This window comes from Ornithorhynchus anatinus, chromosome X1 (assembly GCF_004115215.2).
Source record: "Ornithorhynchus anatinus isolate Pmale09 chromosome X1, mOrnAna1.pri.v4, whole genome shotgun sequence".
In the NCBI taxonomy this organism is placed as follows: Eukaryota; Metazoa; Chordata; class Mammalia; order Monotremata; family Ornithorhynchidae; genus Ornithorhynchus; species Ornithorhynchus anatinus.
In genome coordinates this window covers 82879220-82905080 of record NC_041749.1, presented here as the reverse complement: position 1 = coordinate 82905080, position 25861 = coordinate 82879220, and the positions used below count along the sequence as shown (strand labels likewise).

Here is a 25861-nt window from a genome sequence, read left to right as displayed (position 1 = left end):
TTGAGAGAGGACATGACTGAAGTCTATGAAATCCTCAACTATTATCTATGGCTTCAACTATCATCTCTATGCAGATGACACCCAAATCTACATCTCCTCCCCTGTTCTCTCCTCTTCCCTCCAGGCTCGTATCTCCTCCTGCCTCCAGGATGTCTCCACCTGGATGTCTGCCCACCACCTAAAACTCAACATGTCTAAAAATGAGCTCCTTATCTTCCCTCCCAAACCCTGTCCTCTCCCTGGCTTCCCTGTCACTGTGGACAGCATGACCATCCTTCCTGTCTCACAGTCCCGCAACCTTGGTGTCATCCTTGACTCAGCTCTCTCATTCACCCCACACATCCAATCCGTTACCAACACCTACCAGTCTCACCTTTACAATATCACCAAGATCTGCCCTTCCTCTCCATCCAAACGGCTATTGTGCTGGTACAAGCTCTCACAATATCCTGACTGGATTATTGTGTCAGTCTCTTCTCAGATCTCCCTTCCTCCTGTCTCTCCCCACTCCAGTCTATTCTTCATTCTGCTGCCTGTATCATCTTCCTACAGAAACGCTCTGGGCATGTCACTCCCCTCCTCAAAAACCTCCAGTGGTTGCCTATCAACCTCCACATGAAAAAAAAACTCCTCACTCTTGGCTTCAAAGCTCTCCATCACCTTGCCCCCTCCTACCTCACCTCCCTTCTCTCTTTCTACCGCCCACCCTGTACACTCCGCTCCTCTGCCATTCACCTCCTCACTGTTCCCTGTTCATGCCTATCCCGCCGTCGACCCCTGGCCCATGTCCTTCCGCTGTCCTGGAATGCCCTCCCTCCTCCCATCCGCCAACTAACTCTCTTCCCATCTTCAAAGCCCTACTGAGAACTCACCTCCTCCAGAAGGCCTTCCCAGACTGACCCCTCCTTTCCCTCTGCTTCTCCTCTCCTATCCCCTCTTTTCTTCCCCCTTCCCCTCCCCTCAGTACTGTGTGCATTTGCATATATTATTTATTACCCTATTTATTTTGATAATGAGGTATACATCTCCTTGAATCTATTTATCTTGATGATGTTGTCTTGTTTTTGTTTTGCCTTGCTGTCTGGCTCCCCCATTTAGACAGTGAGCCCATCATTAGGCAGCGATTGTCTCTATCTGTTGCCGAAATGTACATTCCAAGCGCTTAGTACAGTGCTCTGCACATAGTAAGTGCTCAATAAATACTACTGAATGAATGAATGAACCCTCGATCTCGTCATCTCCTACCGCTGCACTATCTCCTCCCTCACCAACTCTGAAATCCCTCTCTCTGACCATAACCTTCTCACCTGCCTCATCTCTCACACTCCCTCCCCCTGCAAATCTTCGCTACTGCCCCACAGAGACCTCCGCTCTCTCGATCCCATCCGTCTTTCCAATAGCATCTCTCCTCACCTTGCCCTGTCCTCTCTTCCCACTCTCGACGATCAGGTCTCCGCTCTCAACTCCACCCTCTCTACTCATCTCGACTCTCTCGCCCCCCTTTCCCTCCGCCGCTCTCGCTCCACTAACCCACAGCCCTGGATCACCTCCTCCGTCCGCCTCCTACGCTCCTATGCTCGAGCTGCTGAGCGCTGCTGGCGAAAGTCCAAGCACCAAGCCGACCTCACACACTCCAATTTATCCTTTCCTACCTTAACTCTGCCCTCTCCTCCGCCAGGCAAAGCTTCTTCTCCTCCCTCATCGACACCCATGCCTGTCACCCCCGCCGATTGTTCCGGACCTTTAACTCTCTCCTTAGGCTCCCTGTTCCTCCCCCTCCCCCATCTCTCACCCCCAATGATCTGGCCACCTATTTCCTCACGAAAATCAACACGATCAGGTCTGAGCTCCCCAAAGTCACCCCTCCGCCTCTCCCCTCCCCCCCAACAACCCCCTCCCCTACTTTCCCATCCTTCCCTGCAGTATCCTCAGAGGAGATCTCCTCCCTCCTCGCAAGTGCCACCCCCTCCACCTGCGCCTCGGACCCCATTCCCTCTCACCTTCTTAAAACCATCGCCCCTGCCCTCCTCCCTTCCTTAACTTCTATTTTTAACCACTCAATCTCCAAGGGCTCCTTCCCCTCTGCCTTCAAACATGCCCACGTCTCCCCCATCCTAAAAAAACCCGCTCTTGACCCCACTTCCCCCTCCAGTTATCGTCCTATCTCCCTACTACCCTTCCTTTCCAAAATCCTAGAACGAGTCGTCTACAATCGATGCCTAGAATTCCTTAACTCCCATTCTCTCCTAGACCCCCTCCAATCTGGCTTCCGTCCCCTCCACTCTACCGAGACTGCTCTCTCTAAGGTCACCCATGACCTCCTTCTTGCCAAATCCAATGGCTCCTACTCCATTTTGATCCTCCTTGACCTCTCTGCTGCCTTTGACACTGTCGACCATCCCCTCCTCCTCCATACCTTATCTCACCTTGGCTTCACGGACTCTGTCCTCTCCTGGTTCTCCTCTTACCTCTCTGGCCGGTCATTCTCGGTCTCCTACGCTGGAGCCTCCTCCCCCTCCCATCCTTTAACTGTTGGAGTTCCTCAAGGGTCAGTTCTTGGCCCTCTTCTGTTCTCCATTTACACTCACTCCCTCGGTGAACTCATCCGCTCTCACGGCTTTGACTACCATCTCTACGCAGATGACACGCAGATCTACATCTCCGCCCCTGTCCTCTCCCCCTCCCTTCAGGCTCGCATCTCCTCCTGCCTCCGGGACGTCTCCACCTGGATGTCGGCCCGCCACCTAAAACTCAACATGAGCAAGACTGAGCTCCTCATCTTCCCTCCCAAACCCGGTCCGCTCCCAGACTTCTCTATCACCGTGGATGGCACGACCATCCTTCCCGTCCCGCAGGCCCGCAATCTCGGTGTCATCCTTGACTCGTCCCTCTCGTTCACCCCACACATCCTATCCGTTACCAAGACCTGCCGGTTTCACCTCTACAATATCGCCAAGATCCGCCCTTTCCTCTCCACCCAAACGGCTACCTTACTATTACGGGCTCTCGTTATATCCCGGCTAGACTACTGTGTCAGCCTTCTCTCTGACCTCCCTTCCTCCTCTCTCGCCCCGCTCCGGTCTATTCTTCACTCCGCTGCCCGGCTCATCTTCCTGCAGAAACGATCTGGGCATGTCACTCCCCTTCTTAAACAACTCCAGTGGTTGCCTATCAACCTCCGCTCCAAACAAAAACTCCTCACTCTAGGCTTCAAGGCTCTCCATCACCTTGCCCCTTCCTACCTCTCCTCCCTTCTCTCTTTCTACCGCCCACCCCGCACGCTCCGCTCCTCTGCCGCCCACCTCCTCACCGTCCCTCGGTCTCGCCTATCCCGCCGTCGACCCCTGGGTCACGTCCTCCCGCGGTCCTGGAACGCCCTCCCTCCTCACCTCCGCCAAACTGATTCTCTTTCCCTCTTCAAAACCTTACTTAAAAATCACCTCCTCCAAGAGGCGTTCCCAGACTGAGCTCCTCTTCCCCCTCTACTCGCTCTGCCATCCCCCCTTTACCTCTCCGCAGCTAAAGCCTCATTTTCCCCTTTTTCCTCTGCTCCTCCACCTCTCCCTTCCCATCCCCACAGCACTGTACTTGTCCGCTCAACTGTATATATTTTCGTTACCCTATTTATTTTGTTAATGAATTGTACATCGCCTTGATTCTATTTAGTTGCCATTGTTTTTACGAGATGTTCTTCCCCTTGACGCTGTTTAGTGCCATTGTTCTTGTCTGTCCGTCTCCCCCGATTAGACTGTAAGCCCGTCAAACGGCAGGGACTGTCTCTATCTGTTGCCGACTTGTTCATCCCAAGCGCTTAGTACAGTGCTCTGCACATAGTAAGCGCTCAATAAATACTATTGAATGAATGAATGAATGAATGAATGAATGAATGAAGGGTGAATACAGAATTGTTGTTCAAATCCCACAACAGTAGGACAAGGGAGCACCCACTGAAGCTTGAAAGTGGTAGGTTCAAAACAAAAGAAAGGAAACACTTCTTCACACAGCAGGTGGTAAATATGTGGAATTCATTAACACAGAAAGTTATATGGGTAGAAAACGTTAACCGAACCAAGAGGGTAGTGAATAAAGTTGCCCATAGAGGGGCACTAGAATGAAAGCTAGAGGTATAGATAGGAAAAGTTGAGGACTGCATCAAGGCATACAAAAAGCAAATGATTTCTCCAAATATTCTGTTTCCCCTGTTGGAGATAGAGTACTGGGCTGAATGAATCATTGCTCTGACCTACAAGCTGATGTTCTTCCATTCTTCTGAAGTGCAGGAGTAACTGGTTTCAGGTTTATTTAAAAGACCTCTTAGCGTTTTCAGTGACAAAAGCTAGCCTGATTACGAGAAACTGATATTTGGTCTCTTAACCCTTGTTTCCTCCTTTGATTACCCAAGATTGGGAGACTCAATCAATCAGTGGCATTTATTGAACATTTACTGAGTGCAGAGCACATTACTAAGCACTTGAGAGACTATAATACCACAGACTTGGTAGTTACATGTTCCCTACCCAACTTGAACTTACAGTCTAGAGGAGTGTCAGAATGAAAGGAGATGAAAGAACAGAATGTTCCAAAGACATAGGGAATCTTCCCAGGCTCCTTGGAAGACCTTCCTCAGAACCTTTCTTACCCCTTTAGTTCTTAACTCATCCCACGTTGTGCCACTCTCAACCAGTCACTCACTCAGGCATGAGTCAGATCATCAGCTCTCCTCTTCATCAGCCCTTAGGTACTTCCTGCCTGAAACCCTACTCTCCTTTTTTTCTTAATGGTATTTGTTAAGGGTTAACTACGTGCCAGGCACTGTGCTAAGTGCCAGAGAGGTAACAAGCTAATCAGGTTGGACACAGTCCCTGTCCCACATAGGGTTTACAGTCTTAATCCCCAATTCACAGATGAAGTAACTGAGGCACAGAGAAGTTAAGTGACTTGCCCAAGGTCACATAGCAGGTAGGTAGTGGAGTCCTGATTGGAACCCAGGTCCTTCTGACTCCCAGGCCCATGTTTTTACCACTAGACCACACTGCTTCTCGTTCACTTCACCCTATTATTTCCCACCCACCAGTCTCAACAGGCCCTCAGCCCAGAGTTTGACAATCGAAGTTAAGGAAACAAGTCAAATCCCCAGAAGCAGAATAGATCAGGACAAAACAGAACTGGACCATCCCAACTTCTTTTTCCACTCAATGGTATTTATTAAGTCCTTACTGTGTGCAGAGTACGATACAACAGAATTAGTAGACAAGTTCCCTGCCCACAATGAACAATACATCAGAGAAAACTCTGAGTGAAACTGAGCTGATCATGGCTAGGGAACCCACAGGAAAGGCTGTTGGGCTTGTGGGATCTAGACCCCTAGAGAACTGCTAAAGAACCTCACAGCAAAGATGAAAAATTTCCAGGAATGGTCACCCGGGCCAGAGGTGTTCCTTTGAGGACACACTTTCTCACAGAACTGAATGACTCCTAAGCACAAAGAAAAGGCTCCCTGAGGGATATTGATCAGAAAGCTGGAGGAAGCTTGTGAGAATGCACTGAATGAACAACAGAGATGAAGGGAAAATCATGTGGACTGCCAATTTCTGACCAATGACTGTGACATCAAGTGGGGGTCCAGTTCATGAAATAGCAAAGTGGAGTATGCCAAAATAATCTTCCATTTCCGTTCTTAATCAGCAAATCTACTCCTGGTTCCAGAAGCAGCCAGCTTGGCATGGTTTCAGCCTAATTAAATTGCTAATTAAAGATGCTGTCATTTCAAGCTTAGCATATTCATCACCAATTAATATTTACTGAGCACCCACTGTGTGCGTGGCCTTGTACATGCTGTAGAGTTTCAATAAATTAGACCCTGGGGCTGTTTTCTGGATCAATCTGGGTTTCTCCTAAGGAGACTTGGGGATGCGGGGGTGGGGGGCATGGGAGATGCGGTTTGCCACCTGGCTGAGCTACCCCCCAACAGAGACCTCCACCTGCGTGGGAATCAGAAAATGCACCTGACTTTTCTGCTGCATGGGAGATGGGCCACCAGACCAGTTTGCACTCATTCTGCCTTTGGCAAGGTTTGAGGTCGGTCCTGCTGGGAGACTCTACCTCTTACAGCCAGATTTCTGTCAAAACCTTCCCTCTCCCTACATCTCCCAGTCTAATGCCATCTTACCGAAGGTCTGGTCTATTTTAAGAGCCTCAGCTTCCTCCTCTAGACTTCACCTGCCCTTTGGGCACAATATCTACTCAGAAAAAATAGCCTCAGCCCCAGGTGGGCTATCTAGAACAGCCTGACTGGAGCCCAGAGAAATCAATCAGATTCAAATTTTAATTCAGCGAATCCACAGACATGAACAATCAGCCAGTTAAGTGACAGTTCAATGAGCTGAAATTGCACCTTAATCACTTTAGAACAAATGCAAGAGGGCTTCCTGGGGTGACAGGGAACCAGCAAAGTGGTGGGAATGACTTTGATGAGGAGCTGGAGAGAAGAAGCTATTTTGGGAAATGGTCCAGTTTGTGGGCATTCAATCAATGACATTTATTTAGCACCTACTGGCTACACAGCACTGTACTAAGTGCTTGGGAGAGTATAAAAGAAGCAAGACAAATGTTCCCTGCCCCATGGAGCACCAGTGGCCCGGCTCCAGACTGGGAGTCAGCCCAAGTAAGTGGGTTTATGTGTGTGTGGCTGGGGGGGTAGTGGGAAGAGGGAGTTTTTGATACCTTGGGGATTTGTTGGGGAGAAGGGAAGAAATGGGATGATCACACAGACACATCCCTCCCTCCCTATCCCTTAGACTGTGAGCCCCATGTATGTTGGATCTGATTATCCTGCATCTACCTCAGCACTTAGCACAGTGTTTGGCACATAGGAAATGCTTAACACATACCCTTATTATTCTTATTATTAAATAGACACAGGTGATGTGAAGGATCAGAGATCCAACATCCTCTCAGATTTCAAAGTGATCACAAGGTCAGGTACCTTGGGCACAACCTCTGCCCGCTGTAATCAGAAGAACTTGAGGTCAGGGCACTCCTGCCAACGGTAACATCTTTCCCTCATTGCCACCTGTAAGAAGGGCCTTTCCAGCCTGGAGTCATCCCTTGAGGGATGAGAGGAGAGATGTACTTTTTCTCTTACCAGCCCTAATTCTGTCTCCAGTCCTAAGGGCACGGGTAATCTCTCCACTTCATTCAGCAGCCCCTCACAGGGTTGTCATAAGCCCCTCTAGGGCAGAGCCTACACCTCAATGTTCAGTTTTTGAAGAGCTCCAACCTCAAATTAATGTTACTAGGGAAGAAAAAAAAAGCAATTCTATATGCCCAGACCCTCAGGGTTCAGAAGTTTATGCAGAAAGGTCTTATGACAGAAGGGTCTGTCAGTGGAATGGAGAAATGTTCTAATATGAATAATTATGGTACTTGTTAAGTGCTTACTATGGCGCCAAGCACAGAGGGAAACCAAGAAAAATAGAATAGATAAAAAAGAGGGGGTTCTTTAGCCTGGAAAGATTGTGAGGCCCCTGAGGAATGGGTCCATGCCCGAGAGACAGGGACCATGTCTAATTCCCACCTGTGTATTCTCTCCCAGAGCTTAGTAGAGTCTTCTGCACACACTGTAAGAGCTTAATAAATATGATTACTACTGGAAAGATGAAGGGTGAGAGGGAATGTGATTGAATTTTACACACTCAGGGAGCATGTTGACCCAGCAAATACAGAATTGCCATTTGCCACATTCCATAATAGGAGGAGGGAAACACATGGAGCCCAAGGGTGGTAGATTCCAAACAAACACCTAGCAGGGAATAAGCATGTGTAATTTGGACCCCAGGAAGTTGTAAAGCCAAAAGCAGCTCTGTGTCAGAGAGGTCTGGAAAAATTCAGGGAGGAGTAGTCCATAATGGATTACTAGAGGATCCATTAAGCATGTAAATGACATTAGCAGTCACACTCTGAACCATTAACGGAGTCAAAGGCAGCCAGCACACGATTCCTCCAAGCATTCTAGGCTGGATGGACCATTGATCAGACCTAGTAATAACAGTTCTTTTGGCCTTAGGTTCTTCAGCATGAAACATGCCTTTCAGAATATCAAGAAATTCATTGCTGGACTTCATTCGTGAGCACAACCAGACAATTCTTCACATCAGGCTGGGGCTGATACAGGGCAGGAGGACTAGGCTAAGGAAGCCTTCTCTTAAGGACCCCTCTGTAGTCTAGGGAGAGTGGAGGGTCCTTCTAGCCCTTTCCTCTAAATCCAACCTGGTGTCCTACTTAAAGTCTTTAGGACCCCAGTCAATCTTGCAGCTCTCTGCCTTCTGGGACCATGAAGTTTTGAAAATTCAAATTAGTTGTCTTGACTTAATAATCACTAAGAAGCCTCTGGCCCTTAAAGACGACCACAAGGCATCGAACCAAGAGAAAATGTTTTATGTATGCTTAAAAATCCCTCTCGATATTTATTTTTCCATTTATCTTGGAATTTATGCTCTGATTCACACCAAAATTTGAAAGAGAAACACAAATGTAGCATCTAATTTATTAAATGTGCTCAAAGGGAGGGAAGGATGTGGGACTGGGGTGAATATTAAAGTGTTAAAGGGTGATGTCGGGCTGGGGTGGAGAGAGAATCAAAGTGCTTAATGGGTACAAACCCTTGTGCATAGATGATGGAGAAGAGAGGGCAAATAAGGTAGGGAAAAGAAATTAGTAAGTGAACGGTATGCTGCTGGTTGGTGTTCACACACTGCAGTGCTCTGAACACAGGTAGAGCTCAGAAAATACTACCTTGATGCCCTGGGTTTTTCTTCTTATTAAGAATTTAATAGCGGTTCTTTTGGTCTTAGGTTCTTCACCATGAAACATGCCTTTCAGAATATCAAGAATTTCACTGCTGCACTTAATAATGTTGGTATTTGTTAAGCGCTTACTATGTGCCGAGCACTGTTCTAAGCGCTGGGGTAGACACAGGGGAATCAGGGTGTCCCACGTGGGGCTCACAGTCTTAATCCCCATTTTACAGATGAGGTAACTGAGGCACAGAGAAGTTAAGTGACTTGCCCACAGTCACACAGCTGACAAGTGGCAGAGCTGGGATTCGAACTCATGACCTCTTCATTCACGCCCCAGCCAAAAAACACCCAAGCTAAAGAGCAACCAGAAATAGGTGCTTTACTGAGTGCGATGGCCAAGGGGTGTCTGGTGAGCATACAGGCTGGGGTAGGGAGCCTGACTCAATCGATCAATTAGTGGTATTTATTGAGCACTTATTGTGTGCAGAACACTGGGCAAAGCACTTGGGCGAGTACAACAGAGTTGGTAGACACGTTCCCCTTCCCACAACAACGAGCTTACAGTCTTGAGGAAGGACAATGAGCGAGGCCTTGGATTAAGGGGAGAAGGAACAAGGGAAAGGAAGGAGGGAATCAATACTCCCCTGTCATGGAATGGGAAGAGGTAAAGGCAGAGTTGGACATCCCCAGAGGGAAACCACAAAAAATCCTGGTGGCCTGCTCAAGATTTCAGGTCTCCCACCTCTCCCTCTGTCCCTCCCCAATCCTTTCTTTTTCTCTATTCTGAAAAGTGGTATTTCTCAGCAGCATCTCTCCCTTGAATGCACCATGGGGGTCTGGGTGGAGGGAACCTCCCCAACACAGCAGTGGTCCAACTCTGGGAAGCGAGCAGGACGATTAAAGATGTCCTGGTCAGGCCCTAACCCATTTGTGTTTTGAACTTCTCTTCCCCAAAGCTCCTGGCTAAAGACAAGCTCCATTTTTCAGGCCTGACATGAATATTTCCATTAAGATATCAAAAAAGGTAATTCAGAAGCAACCTAAATGTAATCTATAATTATATCTTGGTGATATAATTATTCCCAGAGCATGCCTGCACATAATTCATGTACAACTAGCCCTACATTTTCTCCTGCTAAAATGGAAAAAATTCTGAAACCAGGGTGTCTGAGGGTCTTCATTAAAGACAGAACATTTCTCGATGATGGAGATAATTGGATTGGAGGCGAGATAGAGCATGTGCCCAACGGGATAAAAGGAATCGAGATTTTTCCAGTAAATATGCATCTGCGCAGTTGGGGCTGGGATCAGTACCTTTCATCAGCAGCACAGCAGACACATGCTCAGCTGGGGTGAGGTGGGGGAGGGGGAACATTTTATTTCATACCCATTGGGAAACAGGAGTGCTATTTTGATTCCTGGGAGTTGCCAGCTTACTCTGTGAATTCAGTGTAAAAAGAGTGACTGAGGCTAAATCAAACACCCTGGTTGTTTCTGCTCCAGGCTCATACCCAGCTCCCCCATAAAGTGGCTCTTGCAGAGGTAGATTGCATGTTGAATAATGGCTGCCTAAAGGGAAGAGAGCCAGGGAAGAAATCACCTCAAATTTGACATCTTTATCACTGTAAATTCAATAGTTGCTGCTTATGTGGAATGCAGATTGGAAGGGGCAAAATAACTAACTTGTTAGTATTCCCCCAGTTGCTTAATTTCCTCAATTTGTTAAATCCACTTCTCTCAGAGACACTCAGATCTTTTTTTAATGGTATTTGTTAAGTGCTATTTGTCAAACACTGTTCTAAGTGCTGGGGTAGGTACAGGTTTATCAGGTTGGACACAGGCCCTGTTGCCGTGGGGCTCACAGTCTAAATAGAAGGGAGTCAGATTTAATCCCCATTGGACAGATGAGGTAACTGAGGCACAGAGAAATTAAGTGACTTGTCCAAGGTCACACAGCCAACAAGTGGCAGAGTCATGATTAGAACCCAGGTCCTTTGACTCATTCTCTTTTCACTAGGCCATGCTGTTCCTTAGAGGATCTGTACCCTTTAAACATTTGATATTCATCCCACCCTCTGCCCCACAGCACTCATCCACACCTATCCACAATTTATTTTAATATCTGTCTCCCCCTTTAGACTAGAAGTTCCTTCTGGGCAGGGAATGTGTCTACCAACTCGTTATATTGTACTCTACCAAGTGCCTAGTACAGTGCTCTGCACACAGAAAACACATACTACCATTAATCGATTGAGAGAACCTCTTAATGTTACTAAGATGTTTTCATTACTAGAACTTGTGTGCGGGTATGTGCACAAGGATGCAAACTTGTTTCATTCATGATCAATCAGTGGTATTTATTGAGTTATCACTGGGCAGAGCACTGAACTAAGCACTTGGGAGAGTCCAATACAACAGAGTTGGTAAGCATGTTCCCTACCCACAGTGAGTTTACAGTCTAGAGGGATGCAGATTCCTGACCCAGGTTCCTCCTGGGCTTTATTGCTCTATATGGGCCTGGCCCACAGCTGTGGAGCTTCCCAGCCTGATCACTGGTCTGAGCCAGGTTGAGTCCCAGAAATGTGGGTCAGATTTGACTTAGGGGGTCAAGGTATTCCCATATGGGGCCTCCCAGGGCCAGGGTCCTGTAGCTCCCAGCAGTGTGGTGACTGACACACCACTGTGCAGACACAGTGCCCAGAGATCCTTGTGTCCCCCTCACGGCACCACAGGGAAACCCCATTTCTACGGTCCTGTCCCTCCTTCCCTCGAGAAGGGAGATAGACCTCAGAGAGACCGAGAATGGGCAGTGAACTCTTACGACTCAGTTTGGGATGAGACAGATCTTACATTGTTCCTGCAGTCTCCTTTGCGTCATCCCCCAAACTGACCATAATGGACTGTTGGAACTTACACCAGTTATGGTGCCCTAAGGTCTGTGCCTCCGAAGAGACAGTTCTTCCTTCTCTCCACTCTGGGAACAATTCAACTGCAGCAGTGTAGGGATACCAGAATGCTCCAAATGTGCCCAGGATCACTGCTTAGCTCTCAGTCATCATCATTTATTCATCCCACTGCACAGACACCCCTCCACCCAGCACCAGGCTGGAGACAAGTCATTTGTCTCACATTTATGTCTTCTATAATGCAATTAGTGAAATACACAAAAGCTGAGTTGCTACAGGACCTTATGATTTTACATGATATGATCTTTAGTCAAATCTGATCAGATTCCAGACTGAAAGGTTCAACATCTGTTCCACCATTTGCTTTTCTTCATCTTCATTTCTAATTTTTTTTTTCCCAGAAAACTGTTTCCTCTGCCAGACACAAGCCACAGTGCAGCAGATCCTGCAATCATCTCAGTCTGTCTAGCTCCCCTGCTCATATTTCTCCCCAAACCTCACCCTCTTCCCACCCACAAGGCATAAGTGGCATACAAAGAAAGGAAATCCAGTCCTTGATTATTTTTCCCTAAAAGCTACTGCTCCAACTAACTTTCTTCTCCCTATCCTGGGAACCACCTTTGGAATGTCATGTTCAGAAGGAGGATGGAGCCCTCTGCAGGGGATTGTGAAGTTTACTAATGGCAAGAATCTTGAGATCCCAAAGCACTAAATCCCCAAAAGTCAGATGGAAAAACTAAAGCCAAGAAGAATGCCAGATTATTTGCCACACCGTGCTTGTGTCTATACAGGCAAGGGGAAATGGAGACTCAGTGCAATCCTTGGAATAATGGAAAACATAAATGGCCTGATTGGATCAGAAAAATAATTCTTCCAGACCATTAGTTTACTGCCAGCAGTGCCTACAGAATGGCTGGAGGAACAATGAATGTGCTGATTGAACCATTCTGAAGTGGCAGGGTGTCCCATCTAAATCCCCAGCTTTTCCTCTCCATCTCTAATTTTCCCTCCACTAATTAATTATGGACCCCTTGTCCATGAATTTATCCAAACCCATCTTGAATCTGCTGATATTTTCTGCCTGGACAATTTCCTGTGGAAATGAATACCATATGCTTTCTACCCGCTGTACAAAGAAGTGTTTCCTTTTGTTTGTTTTGAATCTTCCACCCGCAACATCAAAGGAGCAACCTAAAATGCATTAACTAGAATTAAACACACTTCCAAGTACGGGTGGATCATGACTTTATATAGTGACAAAACAGGGCCTTTTGTTATATTTTAAATTCCCTTTCTGCTGATGCCCAGCATTCAGTTGGCCTTTTTCGATGGCTATCACATATTGGGCAATCCTTTTAATGTCACAAATAACTCCTAGATCTCCTTCTTGAGAGCTAATAGTTTATATCATCATGTAGTTGTCATTTGGATTATTTTCCCAAGGTGTACTACTATACACTGTGCTCAAATTGAAGGTCAGCTGGCTTTTTTCAAACTATTCACTCAATGCCAGGTTTATATGATCCTTTCTGACTTTTTATTTTCCTCATTTATGCAGCATTTTAACACCCCAAAGAGCGTAGTCCCACCTGGAAACCTGGGGATTCCATTTCTGGAACATTTATGAAGATATTAAACAAATCCAGCCCTAACATTGACCTCTGGTGAACACCACTATTAACACTTCTCCCTCCTGAAAAGGGTGTTGTTTTTTTTAACATAGTATTTGTTAAGCTTTTACTACAAGCCATGCTGGGATAGATACTAACTAATCAGGTTGGATACAATCCATGTCCCACATGGGGCTCATAGGCTTAATCCTCATTTTATAGATGAGGAGGGAACTGAGGCACAGAGAAGTGAAGTAACTTGCTCAAGATCACCCAGCAGACAAGTGGAGGAGTTGGGATTAGAACCCAGGTCCTTCTGACTCCCAGGCCCAAGCTCAATCTACTAGGCCACACAGCTTCTCCCTTGACTCTGTTTCCTATCTTTGACCCAGTTTTCTCTCTCTGACAGAATATTCCCTCAAATTATATGATTCCTGAGGTATTTTTAAAAGTTTTTGGTCTGGAATCCTGTCAAAGGCTTTTTGAAAACTTAAATGTGTTTTGTACACTGCTTCTCTTTCAAGCCACATGTTTATTGATCCTTTCAACAACCTTCAGCATGTTAGTGAAGAATAATTTCCCCTTTCAGTAATCATGTTGTCTTTCCCCCAACAGATTGTGTTTTTCCAAGAGCTCACTAATCCTAAACTTATAAATAAAAACTTATTGTCCAGGTATAGAAGTGGGATTTTCCAGCATTCATTGCCTAGATCACCTTTGGAACCTTTTTCATAACTGTAAGTCACACTGATGATCCACCAGTCCTCTGCTTCAGTGGTTATTTGTAATAATAGGTCACAGTCATTTAATTGTACTTATTGAGCACTTACTGTGTGCAAAGCACTGTACTAAATGCTTGGAAGAGTATAATACAACAATAAACAGACACATTCCCTGTCCACTATGAGCTTACAGTCTAGAGGAGTTCTGCATCTTCCCTTTTGAGTTCCTTTAGAACTCTTGGGTGGAGACCATCTGGTCCTGGGGAACTGTTCACATATACATTATCACTTTGGTCTAAGGCATCCTGGAGGATGACCATGGTCTACTCCATTTCCTCTGACATGCTACAAAAAAACCCCAACGTGGGTGTGGGGACTCTAACATCTTCCTTGGTAAAGGCTGAACTCAAGTAAAGCCTCTACATTATCTACTTTTTATTCTACCACCCCAGGATGGTGGTAATGAATTTCACAAGCTTATCCAGTGAAGTAGTGGTTCCATTTGTTGATTGAGAAAAATCCTATTGAGAAAAAAGGGGTGTTTGGGGGATGAATTATACAGACTGGCTGTTTATGTTGATTGAATTATCCAGATAATTACTTCAACGCCATTAGTACAGTATCACACACTTAGTACAGTGCTCTGTACACAGTAAGTGCTCAATAAATACCATTGATTTCCCTTTGCCTTTGTAGTCCCAGAAAGGAAGTTCACTAATGAGCCCAGGAGAAATATTGAGCATCCTACCTTTCCAGTAATGGCTTTGACCTCCTGCTCAGAGGTGAGGTTTTCCTAAATTTTCACTGTGTTTCCAAACAGCCTAGAGTTGCCTCTGCTTCCACTGTAAGAATGTCTATGGCTGTCAGAGCAAAGCTTGCCTCCCTGATTATCAACACACACTAAGAAATTATTGCTCCAGGTTCCAAAGTGGGGGTGTGGAGGGGAGGAGCCTAACCATTTGCAGACTGTGACCCTGGAGAACTGGCGGCACTCACAATAATAATAATAATAAAAATGGAATAATGAAAGTAGCACTTAAGTGCTTACTGCAAGTTGAGCACTGGCGTAGATAGGATATGCGACGACACACAGTTACTGCCCCATGGGGCTCACAATCTATTTTATCCCACTTTACAAATGAGGAAACCAAGGCCCAGCTAAGTTAGGTGACTTGCCCAAGGTCACACAAGTTGTCAGTGGCAGAGCTGGGACTCAAACCTAGGTCTCCTGATGCCCAGGTAAACACCAGTCTTCCCTGGGGAGAGACAACCAAAGTGAACCAGTTCTCAGCCTGAGAAGACTCTTGAGATTAAGATCCTCTTCCTTGCCCACAAGGGGCTTTACTAGGAACCAGCCACACAACTCTCCCCAGAGAAGGGCAGGTTAGTCAAACCCCACAAAAGGACAGCCTCCGACAGAGTCATGAGATCCGGGAGCAGTGGAGAGCAATTAAATCCAGTTCCAGCTGCCTGAAGTTAGAACCTCAGCTTCACCACTTCACCCCTGGATCCACTCAAGACTGTAAACTCATTGTGGGCAGGGAATGTGTCTGTTATATTGTACTCTCTCAAGTGCTTAGTACAGTCCTGCGCACACAAACACAATAAATTTGATTGACTGACTGACTACTGAAGATTTTCCTTGAGGGAGACCAAAAACAGACATTTTCTGAACCAGACATTTTCTGGTTCCTGGATTCTGTGAAGAAGTCTTCCATGGGGCAAGGCCAGAAGATAAGTGAGTCTCTGGATTGTCTGGCCGTGTCCCCTTTTTTATTGTTATTCTTGGTATTTGGTATTTAAGGGCTTACTATATGCTAAAGCAAAAACTCTTCACTATTGGCTTCAAAGCTCTCCATCACCTTGCCCCCTCCTACCTCACCTCCCTTCTCTCCGTCAGCAGCCCACCCCGCACACTCTGCTCCTCTGTTGCTAACCTCCTCGCTGTGCCTCGTTCTCACCTGTCCCGCCGTCAACTCCTGGCCCACATCCTACCTCTGGCCTGGAATGCCCTCCCCCCTCACATCGCCAAACTAGCTCTCTTCCCATCTTCAAAGCCCTACTGAGAGCTCTCCTTCTCCAGGAGGTCTTCCTAGATTGAGTCCCCCTTTTCCTCTGCTCCTCCTCCCCTCCCCATCACCCCTACTTCCTCCCTCTGCTCTACTCCCTTGCCCTCCCCACAGCACTTGTGTATATTCGTACATATTTATTGCTCTATTTTATTAATGTGAATATATTTATAATTCTGTTTATCTATTTTGATGGTATTGATATTGATGCCTACTTGTTTTGTTTTGTTGTCTGTCTCCCCCTTCTAGACTGTGAGCCCGTTGTTGGGTAGGGATTGTCTCTATCTGTTGCTGAATTGTACTTTCCAAGTGCTTAATCCAGAGCTCTGCACACAGTAAGAGCTCAACAAATATGATTTAATGAATGAATGAATACTGTACTAAGTGCTGAGGGTAGATACAAGATAATCAGGTCAAATGCAGTCCCTGTCCCTCTTGGGAAGGACTAAGTGGGAGGGAGAACAGATATTCAAACCCCATTATACACATGAGAAAGCTGAGGCATGGAAAAGTTTTGTCACAATAATTATAATTATGGTATTTGTTAAGAGCTTTCTGTGTACCAAACACCATACTAAGCACTGGGGTAGATACAAGTTAAATAAGCCGGGCACATTCCCTCCCTGTCCCACTTGTGACTCACAGTCTAAAGGGAAGGGGAGAATAGGTATTGAATTCCCATTTTATAGATGAGAAAACTGAGGCTCAAAGAAGTGAAGTGACTTACCCAAGGTCATACAGCAGGCAAGTGGCAGAGCCAGTATTAGAATCCAGGTCCTCTGACCCCCGAGGCCTGTGCTCTTTCCACTGGGCCATACTGTTTTACTCATTCTTCTTTCCCCATATTCCCAAGCCCACAAATCTGAAATGAATAGTGTCTTATGAGAATGGCGGCCTTGTGGGCCTGGAGAGAAGCAGGACATATGGGAAAGAGAAGTTGGACTCACCATTCTTGTCGGCCCGACGGAATATCTATAAAAAAAACAAAACAAAGGAAGATGCATTGTCAGCATTCTGTGGAGCAGTCTGGCCGCCTCGGTGCTTTCTCTCTAAAACACCAGATTACACTGGATCCCAATGATTTCCATTATGGGTTCATTCCTTCTGGCATTCCCTCTCCACTCTCTCTCTCCATCCCCAAGAAGGACAAAGGGGAGCAGGGGAGAAATGTTAGGGGCAAATAACCTCATCCCATCACCCACTCTTGGTCAGGTCTAGGGCTTTACTGTGAGAGGAGAGAAGCACAGGGTGAGTGTAGCTTTGTATTTGGGATCAACAGTATTCTCTTTCAAGTGCTTCGTAATCCTGCATCTCTGGAGTGAATACTTTTTAATGTTGGGAGCACAATCTCAGTAGGTCTGTGGGTGGGAAGGAGGTATGGTAAATTTAGGTCTAAAATGAAGTATCTCTCGCTTGCTCGTGCTCTCTCTCTCGCTCACTCACACAGACACTCACACACACACACACACACACACACAGCCAGTCAGATTTGCTGTGGTTTAGATCACTCAGGTGGGAATGAACAGGTGTAAATGTGCAAAATATGATATTAGATGATGACAGATTTCTCCACACAGCCAATTGTGAATGACACTGAGTGGGGAGATGGAGCTCAGCCTTGCAGGTGGGTTCTAAATACTTATATTTAGCAGCCCCCAAATGTCCCCAAGCCCCTTCTGTTCTCCTCAGTGATACTATGATGATACATCTTGTGGGCAGCAGGAGTCTGGAAAAGGAAAGGAGCAGGCCTGGGAGTTGGGAAGAGAAGCAGAAAGGTGGATTTGCAACTATTATTCAAACTATTTTTCCACAGCTTACTTTTCCTGTCCAGGTAAGAGGCAGCAAAGGCCCCCCAGACTATGAGCCCCATGTGGGACAGGGACTGTGTCCGACCTGGTTGATCTACCACAGTGCTTAGTACAGGGCTTGGCACATAGTAAGTGCTTAACAAATACCATAATCATTCTTATATTATTATTATTAGGAGACAAAAGCAGGCCAGGGAAGTAAGAGGAGGATCAGGAGAGCACGGTATTGCTGAAGTCAAGATTAGAAAGCCTCTTCTCGTCTACCTCACCACCTACGTCCTGCCTCTGGTCTGGAACTCCTTCCTCTTCGTATCTAACAGATGACCACTCTCCCTACCTTCAAAGCCTTATTAAGAGTACATCTCCTCCAAGAAGCCTTGCTGACTAGGCCCTCATTTCCCCTATTCCCTTTTCCTTCTGTGTCTCCCGAATGAATGAATATTCTGAGACTAATTGCATGGCCTAGTGGAAAGAGCACAGGCTTGGGATTCAGGGGACCTGGGTTCTAATTCCAGCTCCGCCATTTGCATACTGTTTGACTTTGGACAAGTCACTCAACTTCTCTGTGCCTCAGTTTCCTCATCTATAAAATGGGGTTTCAATACCTGTCCTCCCTCTCTCTTGGACTGTGAGCCTCATGAGAGACAGAGACTGTGTCTGACAGACAATTACTCTCCCCACCTTCACAGCCTCATGGAAGGCACATCACCTCCAAGAGGCCTTCCCAGACTAAACCCCACTTTTCCTCATCTCCCACTCCCTTCTGAGTCATGCTGACTTGCTCCCTTTTCTCTTCACCCCCTCCCCCAGTCCCACAGCACTTATGCATATATCTGTAATTTTATTTATTTGTATTGATGCCTGCCTGCCCCCATCTAGACTGTGAGCTCTTTGTGGGCTGGGATTGTCACTTTTTATTGTTGTAGTGTACTTTCCCAAGCACTCAGTACAGTGCTCTGCAAGTGCTTAATAAATACAATTGAATGAATGATTTGTACCCTTTATTTATCCCACCCTCAGTCCCACAGCAATTATGTACATATCTGTAATTTATTTCAATGTCTTTCTCCCTCTCTAGACTGTAAGCTCCTTGTGGGCAGGAAACATGCTTACCAACTGTTATATTGTACTTTTCCAAGCACTTACTACAGAGCTCTGTACACAGTAAGTGCCCAATAAGAACAATTGATTGATTGATTGAGAAGAGAGTAATCAACAGTTTCAGAGACCAAAGAAATGTCCAGGAGAATGAGAACAGAGATGAGGTCACTGGATTCAGCCAGGAAAGGACTGAGACAATCTTAGTGAGAGTAGATTTGGGGAGTGGTGTAGGTGAAGTGCAGAATGGAAAGAAGGTAAGGTGATGATACCAGAGGAATAAGAGAGGTACAGGGAAACCTACTGTGTTGGAGTGAGCACAGTAGGGAATATGATTTTATCAGGTTTGTGGGATAGCAAGTCGTTGGACCAGGGTTAAAGGCAGTTTGTCTAGAGTGTAGAACTGAGGTTCTATGGGATCCTAACGGTGGAGACCATCAGAGGTGGTGGGGATAAATGAGGCTGAAGCACAATATGGCAAGAGGGAGGTGGCTGGTGATCTTGGGCTGAGGGGCCCAGGATTGAGACTTAGAGCAGAATGGGCTTTTGAAGAGTAGGAAGCTGGGTCATATTAGAGTACTTGGCACTAAGGAAGGAACAGGAGAATGTGGTTGGGAGGATAAGGGAGGCACAAAAGACATCTTTACTCCTGGGCACAAGTAGTCAATGGGAGATGGAGAAGACTAAGAACATGCAGGGTGGTGCGTCAGGAAGCATGAGATCACAAAGAGAGGCAGACAGTCTTGAAGGAGAAGAAAGAATCCAGAAAAGAGTCACACAGGGAGACAGGACACACATGAACTCACACCCCCTCACATCCACAGTGGTGCAAATTTTTTTCCAAGTGGAACGCCGGGGTACTGACACCACCTTCATGCAATGGGAGATCTGAGGGGCTTATGCAGAGTGTCAGGGCTCAACTATTCTTGTGTGAGTTTGGTCAATGGGCTATTTTCATCAGCCAGTCCCATTTTCACAGAGTGGCCATGGCAAGATGCAGCTTCCAAAATGCAACAAAGCTGCTGCGCTGTCCAGATGGGCTCCTCATGTGGACTCAGAGATAAAGCGATCCACATTCAGTCTCCAGCAGATCATGGACCATGAGAGCTCAAAGACGAAGCAAATCTCAGTCCTTGCTCTCTGCTGCTTAAGGGATGTGGTGTCAATCCAGTCCTTCCTTCTTCCCTTTAGATATCTTTTTCTGGGTTTTTCCCCTGAGAGACCCCCCCCCCCACCCCAGCCCTGGTCCCAGCCTCAGCCTACCACAACCTCTGGTTAGGAAGTCTAGGAAATGAGAATCTGTCAAGGAGAGGAAAGGATTTAAAAATAATAGTAATAATTGTAGTATCTGTTAAACACTTAGTATGTGCCAAGCACTGTACTAAGTGCTGGGAGGGATACAAGATAATCAGGTTGGACACAGCTTCCATTCCACATGAGGCTCACAGGGGAAGGGAGAACAGGTATGACTTGCCCAAGTTCATACAGCAGGCAAGTGGCAGACCTGGAATTAGAAACCAGGTCTCCAGACTTGGAGGACTGTGCTCTTCCTAGTAGGCCACGCTGCCTTTCATGGACGGTGGCCAGAATAGCTGGTGCTTTCCCTACTGTGGAAATCCTGGACTTGGCAGCCATGCAGTGACACCCACTTAAGACAACCCAAAGGCAAAGACAGGGCAAATTGCACTATGTCAGAGAGCTGCAGCTTGTCTAACTCTTAAAACACACAACCAGAGTTGCCTGCAGCCTAATAAAGCGGCCCTGATCAACAACCATCTGGTCGCAGTGAGATGCTTAGAAAAATCTTTTGGCTCCAAGAGTTGGTGAGGGGTTCTTATGTTCATGGATAGGTGAACTGACACCACTCAACCAAGCACAGCCATGCACCCCACCTGGAACCCCCGACTGAGCCTCATGTTGCACAGCTGGGGACTCCGGGAGGGGGGTCATTTTTAGCAAGCTGTCCTCAAACTCCTGAAGATGACCTCGCTCTCACGCTGCAACAGAACATCACCCACAGAAAGGAGGGTGGTCAAGGGGAGAAGTGGCGTAGCTTAGTAGAAAGTGCACGGGCCTGGGAGTCAGTGGACCTTCTAATCCTAGCTCTGTCACTTGTCTGCTGTGTGACCTTGGGCAAGTCGCTTAACGTCTCTGGACCTCAGTTACCTCATCTGTAAAATGGGGGTTTTAAGACTGTGAGCCCCAAGAGGGACATGGTCTGTGCCCAACTTGATTAATTTGTATCTACACCAGCACTTAGTACAGTGCCTGGCACATAGTAAGCACTTAACATATATTATTTTATAAAAAGGGGTGGGGAAAAGGAGGGTCAGAGAGTCCAAAAGGAGAGAGAGAGGATGGCTTTAAACTTTAGTCATGGTCACCTGGGCTCTGGGGGCCAGACTGCAGCCAACCTCCAGAGACCAAGATCTTTCCCTATTCAAGCCAGGCAAGAGGGGAGCGGAAAGACGTAGTCGGTGGAGGAGGTTTCTGAGAGAGATTTTCAGTGTTGTTAGTCAGTGGCATTTCAAAACCAATGCCAGCAGAGCTGACCTCAGAAAGAGGCGTGGGCATATGGCTACCCGATGGAAGGAGTCAGGAGTGTGAATAAGCCAGGGAGGGACAGGAGGCATAGCTGAGGCTGGAGAGCAGAGGGGAAAAAACAACTGCTTACGGGAAGGAGGGGAAGCAAGTCCTAGACCTTGACACTGGAAAACTGTTACGGTGCTGTTACTGGGGCCTTTTCCCCCTGTCGGAGTGGCTAATGGTCTTGTGGCTGAGGACTGACACTGCACAACACCCTTGCCACACAGGGTACCACCCAACTGTCTCTATAACAAACCCAGGGGCTGGTAAATCCCAGACTTCCACAGTCAAAATCTGAGACAGGCTAGGGCTGGGCAGGAGTTGGGCCCGAGGCTGGGACTTATTAGGAAAAAACCCAGGAAAGGTAAAAAGAGAGAAGAGAGGAGGACTGAGCTGGCCTTTCTCTCTGGCAGCTGACAGGTAAGTAGGAAGAGTAGGAAATGATTGTACAGTTATCTGAGTTGGTAAAGGGTCACACAATGCTAAATCATTAGGAGTAGAAGGGAATCTCAGAACCTTAAGTAATCCAGCAGCTCAGATCAGGTCAGTTCAGACCCATCAAGCCAATTCCTGTCAAAGCAGAATGGTTCCTTGATGGAACTCTGGTGCAGAAAAAATCCATTCCAACCCATCTCCTTCCCAAGGTTCTAATTCAGTCCAGTGTCCAACAGCTAAGGAGGAAGATTCTTCACTCCTTATTCCTGGAGTTGGAAAGGAACAAAGTGAAATAAAGAAGGCTCAGATCACCTCGCCTTCTTGTTTCTTACCTGCTAAGGCTATGCTCCTAGGCCCTCATCCTCTTGCCACCCCCCCCCCATCCCCGTCCAAACAGTCTCTTCATCCAGCCTTGGGGTCCAGCTGCCCCAGAGGGATAGGCATTGCCAAAGGGTTTAATTTGGCTTTAAGTGACTACTTATCCCAGAGGGAAATGCCAAGGGCCAGGAAGGAGGGGGACATTCATTGTGTCCAGTTTCAAAGACCAGGCAGGCACCAGGCAAGGAGGATGGCAAAGGGGCAGGACAGGGTGAATGAGGCTGAACTAAAGCAGGAGAATCATCCAACTTCCACCTCCCATTTCTCACCCCACCTGCCCTCTCGCCCCAGACTAAATGCCAGGTGGCAAACGATCTGGCTACGGAATTGAATTCTGAGGGAAACACAAACCTCCACTGGATTCCCTAGCCAACACTAACAAAAAGAGATTGAGAGGTGGGGGTTCAAAGGGACTGCAGCTCCACTGCATGATAGGATGGTGACTAATTTTCCTATGTTTCCTCCACCAAAAAAAATTATACATATAGATATATATATATGAACTGGGGGAGGGAAATAAATAGTTGCTACCAGGGAAGTCTCTGCTGAGGGCAACACATTCATTCATTCATTCATTCATTCATTCATTCATTCACTCGTATTTATTGAATGCACATTGGGAGAGGAGAGGAGGTGTGGAGGAAGGGAATGGAGACCTTAGGTAGGAAGAAGGCTAAGATGAGCTGACACTTGGGAATCTCCAGCATGGCTCTCATATTACTGGTTCACCAATTCTCAGGATTTTAGAGAAAACTGTATCTTTTAAAAGTGATGTCAGTGAAACTTTCAACTAAGCCGCCAAAACTCAATCACCTTCTTGTCTACCCTTGGGTCTTCAAGGGACCCCAGGAGATCCCATCAGGTCTGTTAGTGCATAGGAGACCCAGACCCAAGGTGATCCTGTTGAATTGGAATTTTCAGCATTTCTCACCCCCTCAAACAGACTGTGCCCCATGGATGTAGCTGCGACCCTAGGGATCCACTGATGACAACTGGCACAGGGAAAATAACCTTCAGCAGTAGCGCTGCTTCTAGCTCTGGAGGACAGAAACTCCAGTCGACCGATAAATCGATCAATTTATTGAGTGCTTACTGTATGCAGAACTCTGTACTAAGCGCTCGAGAGAGTAATAATACTACTACTAATAATAATGTTGGTATTTGTTAAGCGCTTACTATGTGCAGAGCACTGTTCTAAGTGCTGGGGTGGACACAGGGGAATCAGGTTGTCCCACGTGGGGCTCACAGTCTTCATCCTCATTTTACAGATGAGGGAACTGAGGCACAGAGAAGTTAAGTGACTTGCCCACAGTCACACAGCTGAGAAGTGGCAGAGCTGGGATTCGAACCCATGACCTCTGACTCCAAAGCCCGTGCTCTTTCCACTGAGCCACGCTGCTTCTCAGTACAGTATAGTACTGAGTACAGTATAATAGAGTTGGTAGATATATTCCCTGCCCGCAACGAGCTCACAGTCTAGAGGGGGAGATAGACGTTAATATAAATATATTTATTATTGAGTTCCGGTCTGCAATATGCTCAGCAGCTGGGAACCAGCGCAGTCTTTGACCAGACTGGGAAGGGATCCGGGAAAGAGAAAGGTGGGGGCGAAATACGTTCAGGTAGACTATAAACTCGTTGTGGGCAGGAAACGTGTCTACTAACTCTGTAATAGTGAACTCTCCCAAGCGTTTAGCACAGCCCCTCGGGCACCGATAAGCACTCGATAAACAAGATCGAGCGAGCGATTCCCGATTCCGAATCCTCAGCCCAGACCTGAATCCTGCTGAGCCTCCGGTGACTCCGCATCAACCCAGTCGGGTGGAGCGCGGGGATCGGGGCGGACGCTGGACAGTAGCTCCGAATCGGTTTCAGTAGCTCCAGAAAAATCTCTACCACTTCATCTCCCCAGCTCCGAGAAGGGAGTGTTCTGGTGGCCCGGGCCGGTCGGCGTTTCTCTCGCGGAATTCTCCGCTCCTTAAACCGGCCCTTCCCGGGATCGGTCCCGTTTCTTGGAGCGGCAGTTTTCAAACCCCGAATCTCACTCCCGTCCCCGCCCCGGGAACTTCGGGCTCGGGCCCCACCGACAAGACCGGGATGGGAGCTTCGGGGATTTTCGCGGGTGGGAGTGCGTCCGGGATATCGAAAGGGCCCGAACCACCCCCTCTTCGTTTTGGGTACCTAGCGACGCCTTTTTAGGATGCTAAATGCAGCTGGGGCTTTCATTCATTCATTCAGTCGTATTTATCGAGCGCTCACTCTGTGCAGAGCACCGTACTAAGCGCTTGGGAAGTACAATTCAGCAGCAAATGGAGACAATCCCTGCCCATAGCGGGATCACAGTATGGAGCCCTCCTCCCTCCCGACCCCCACTGATCGACACTCCCTCCATCCAAGCCCGGGCAAGAATCGGGCTGCGGAGGGGCGGCACTGTACGAGCCGGCCCGGAGCGAGTTCCCCTCATCGGTTCTCTGGCAACCTCCCCCTCACGGCACCCCGCGGGTTCCCTGCCCTTTTCTCTCTCGTTGCCTGGGCTAATCTCCCTCCCTTCCCCTCCAACGCCCACCGACTCCCCCCTCCCTCCCCCTGTCCCCGCCACCTAGAAGAGGCACCAAAGGGCTCAGGGCCGGAGTCGGTCCGGGAAAGGGGCCTCCCCTATCCTGCCCGACCCCAACCAACCCTGATCCCAGCTGCGTCCGTAGCCGACCGGCTCCCTACACTCTGGCCCCGTCCCGTCCCAGCCCGTCCCGCCCTGCCTCCGGCTTCTCCCCCTACGGTCTCTCCTCCCAGACGAGTGCTACGGAGCAGGGGGGCGGGCCTGGGAGATGGAAAAACTGAGGTGAGGCTCGTCGGTGGCGGGGAAATCCCGGGAAGGGGAGGAGGTCCCGGGATCAAGCCCTCCGGACGGCGGGGCGGGGGGCAAGGAGCCGAGCGGCCGGGGCCGGGCGATACTCACGTCCAGGATGACCGAGGTGCCCCTCCGGGGCGGCGCCGGGCACAAGCCGTGTCCGGCCCTCGGCCCCTCGGGCAGCGGCTCCCTGGGGTCGCTCATCCTGGCGCCCACCCAGCGCAGCAGCCCTCCCAGCGCCCGGCCCTGCGGCGGCGGCTTGCGAAGCAGCCTGTGCACGCCGTCCCTGCAGAGGCGCGCTGCCTGCTCGCACATCGCTCACGCCGCCCTCATGCTGAAGCCGGGACCTCCTCCCCCCACGCCGCATCACCTCTCCTCGCCGGCTCCGGGAGGCGTCGTCGCCGCCGCAAACCCCGCCCCCGCTCGCCCGCCCCGCGCCTGCATCTCTTGCGCGGGGTTTGGGAGCACGATCCCCACCAGCAGCCACGCCTTCCCCTCATCTGGAGGCTCCCCTCTCCCACTCGCAGTCCTGAACCCCACTCGAGCCTGAGACCCCCCGCAATCCCCTCCCTTGACTTTAGGACTTCTCCCACCTCAAACCCC

At 48.1% G+C, this 25861-nt stretch overlaps 1 protein-coding gene across 1 annotated transcript in view; it reads right to left on the bottom strand.

Moving 5' to 3' along the window:
• The window catches only part of NECAB2 (N-terminal EF-hand calcium binding protein 2), a 142458-nt gene extending 116833 nt beyond the window's left edge, over nt 1–25625 (bottom strand). Inside the window, exons 1-2 of the mRNA XM_029049794.2 lie at nt 25367–25625; nt 17053–17077 (exon numbers count right to left, since the gene is read on the bottom strand). Of these exons, the coding sequence (XP_028905627.1) occupies nt 17053–17077; nt 25367–25573 (232 nt within the window). The 5' untranslated portion in view covers nt 25574–25625. The remainder of the gene's footprint in view (nt 1–17052; nt 17078–25366) is intronic.
• Nucleotides 25626–25861: the final 236 nt, after the last annotated feature.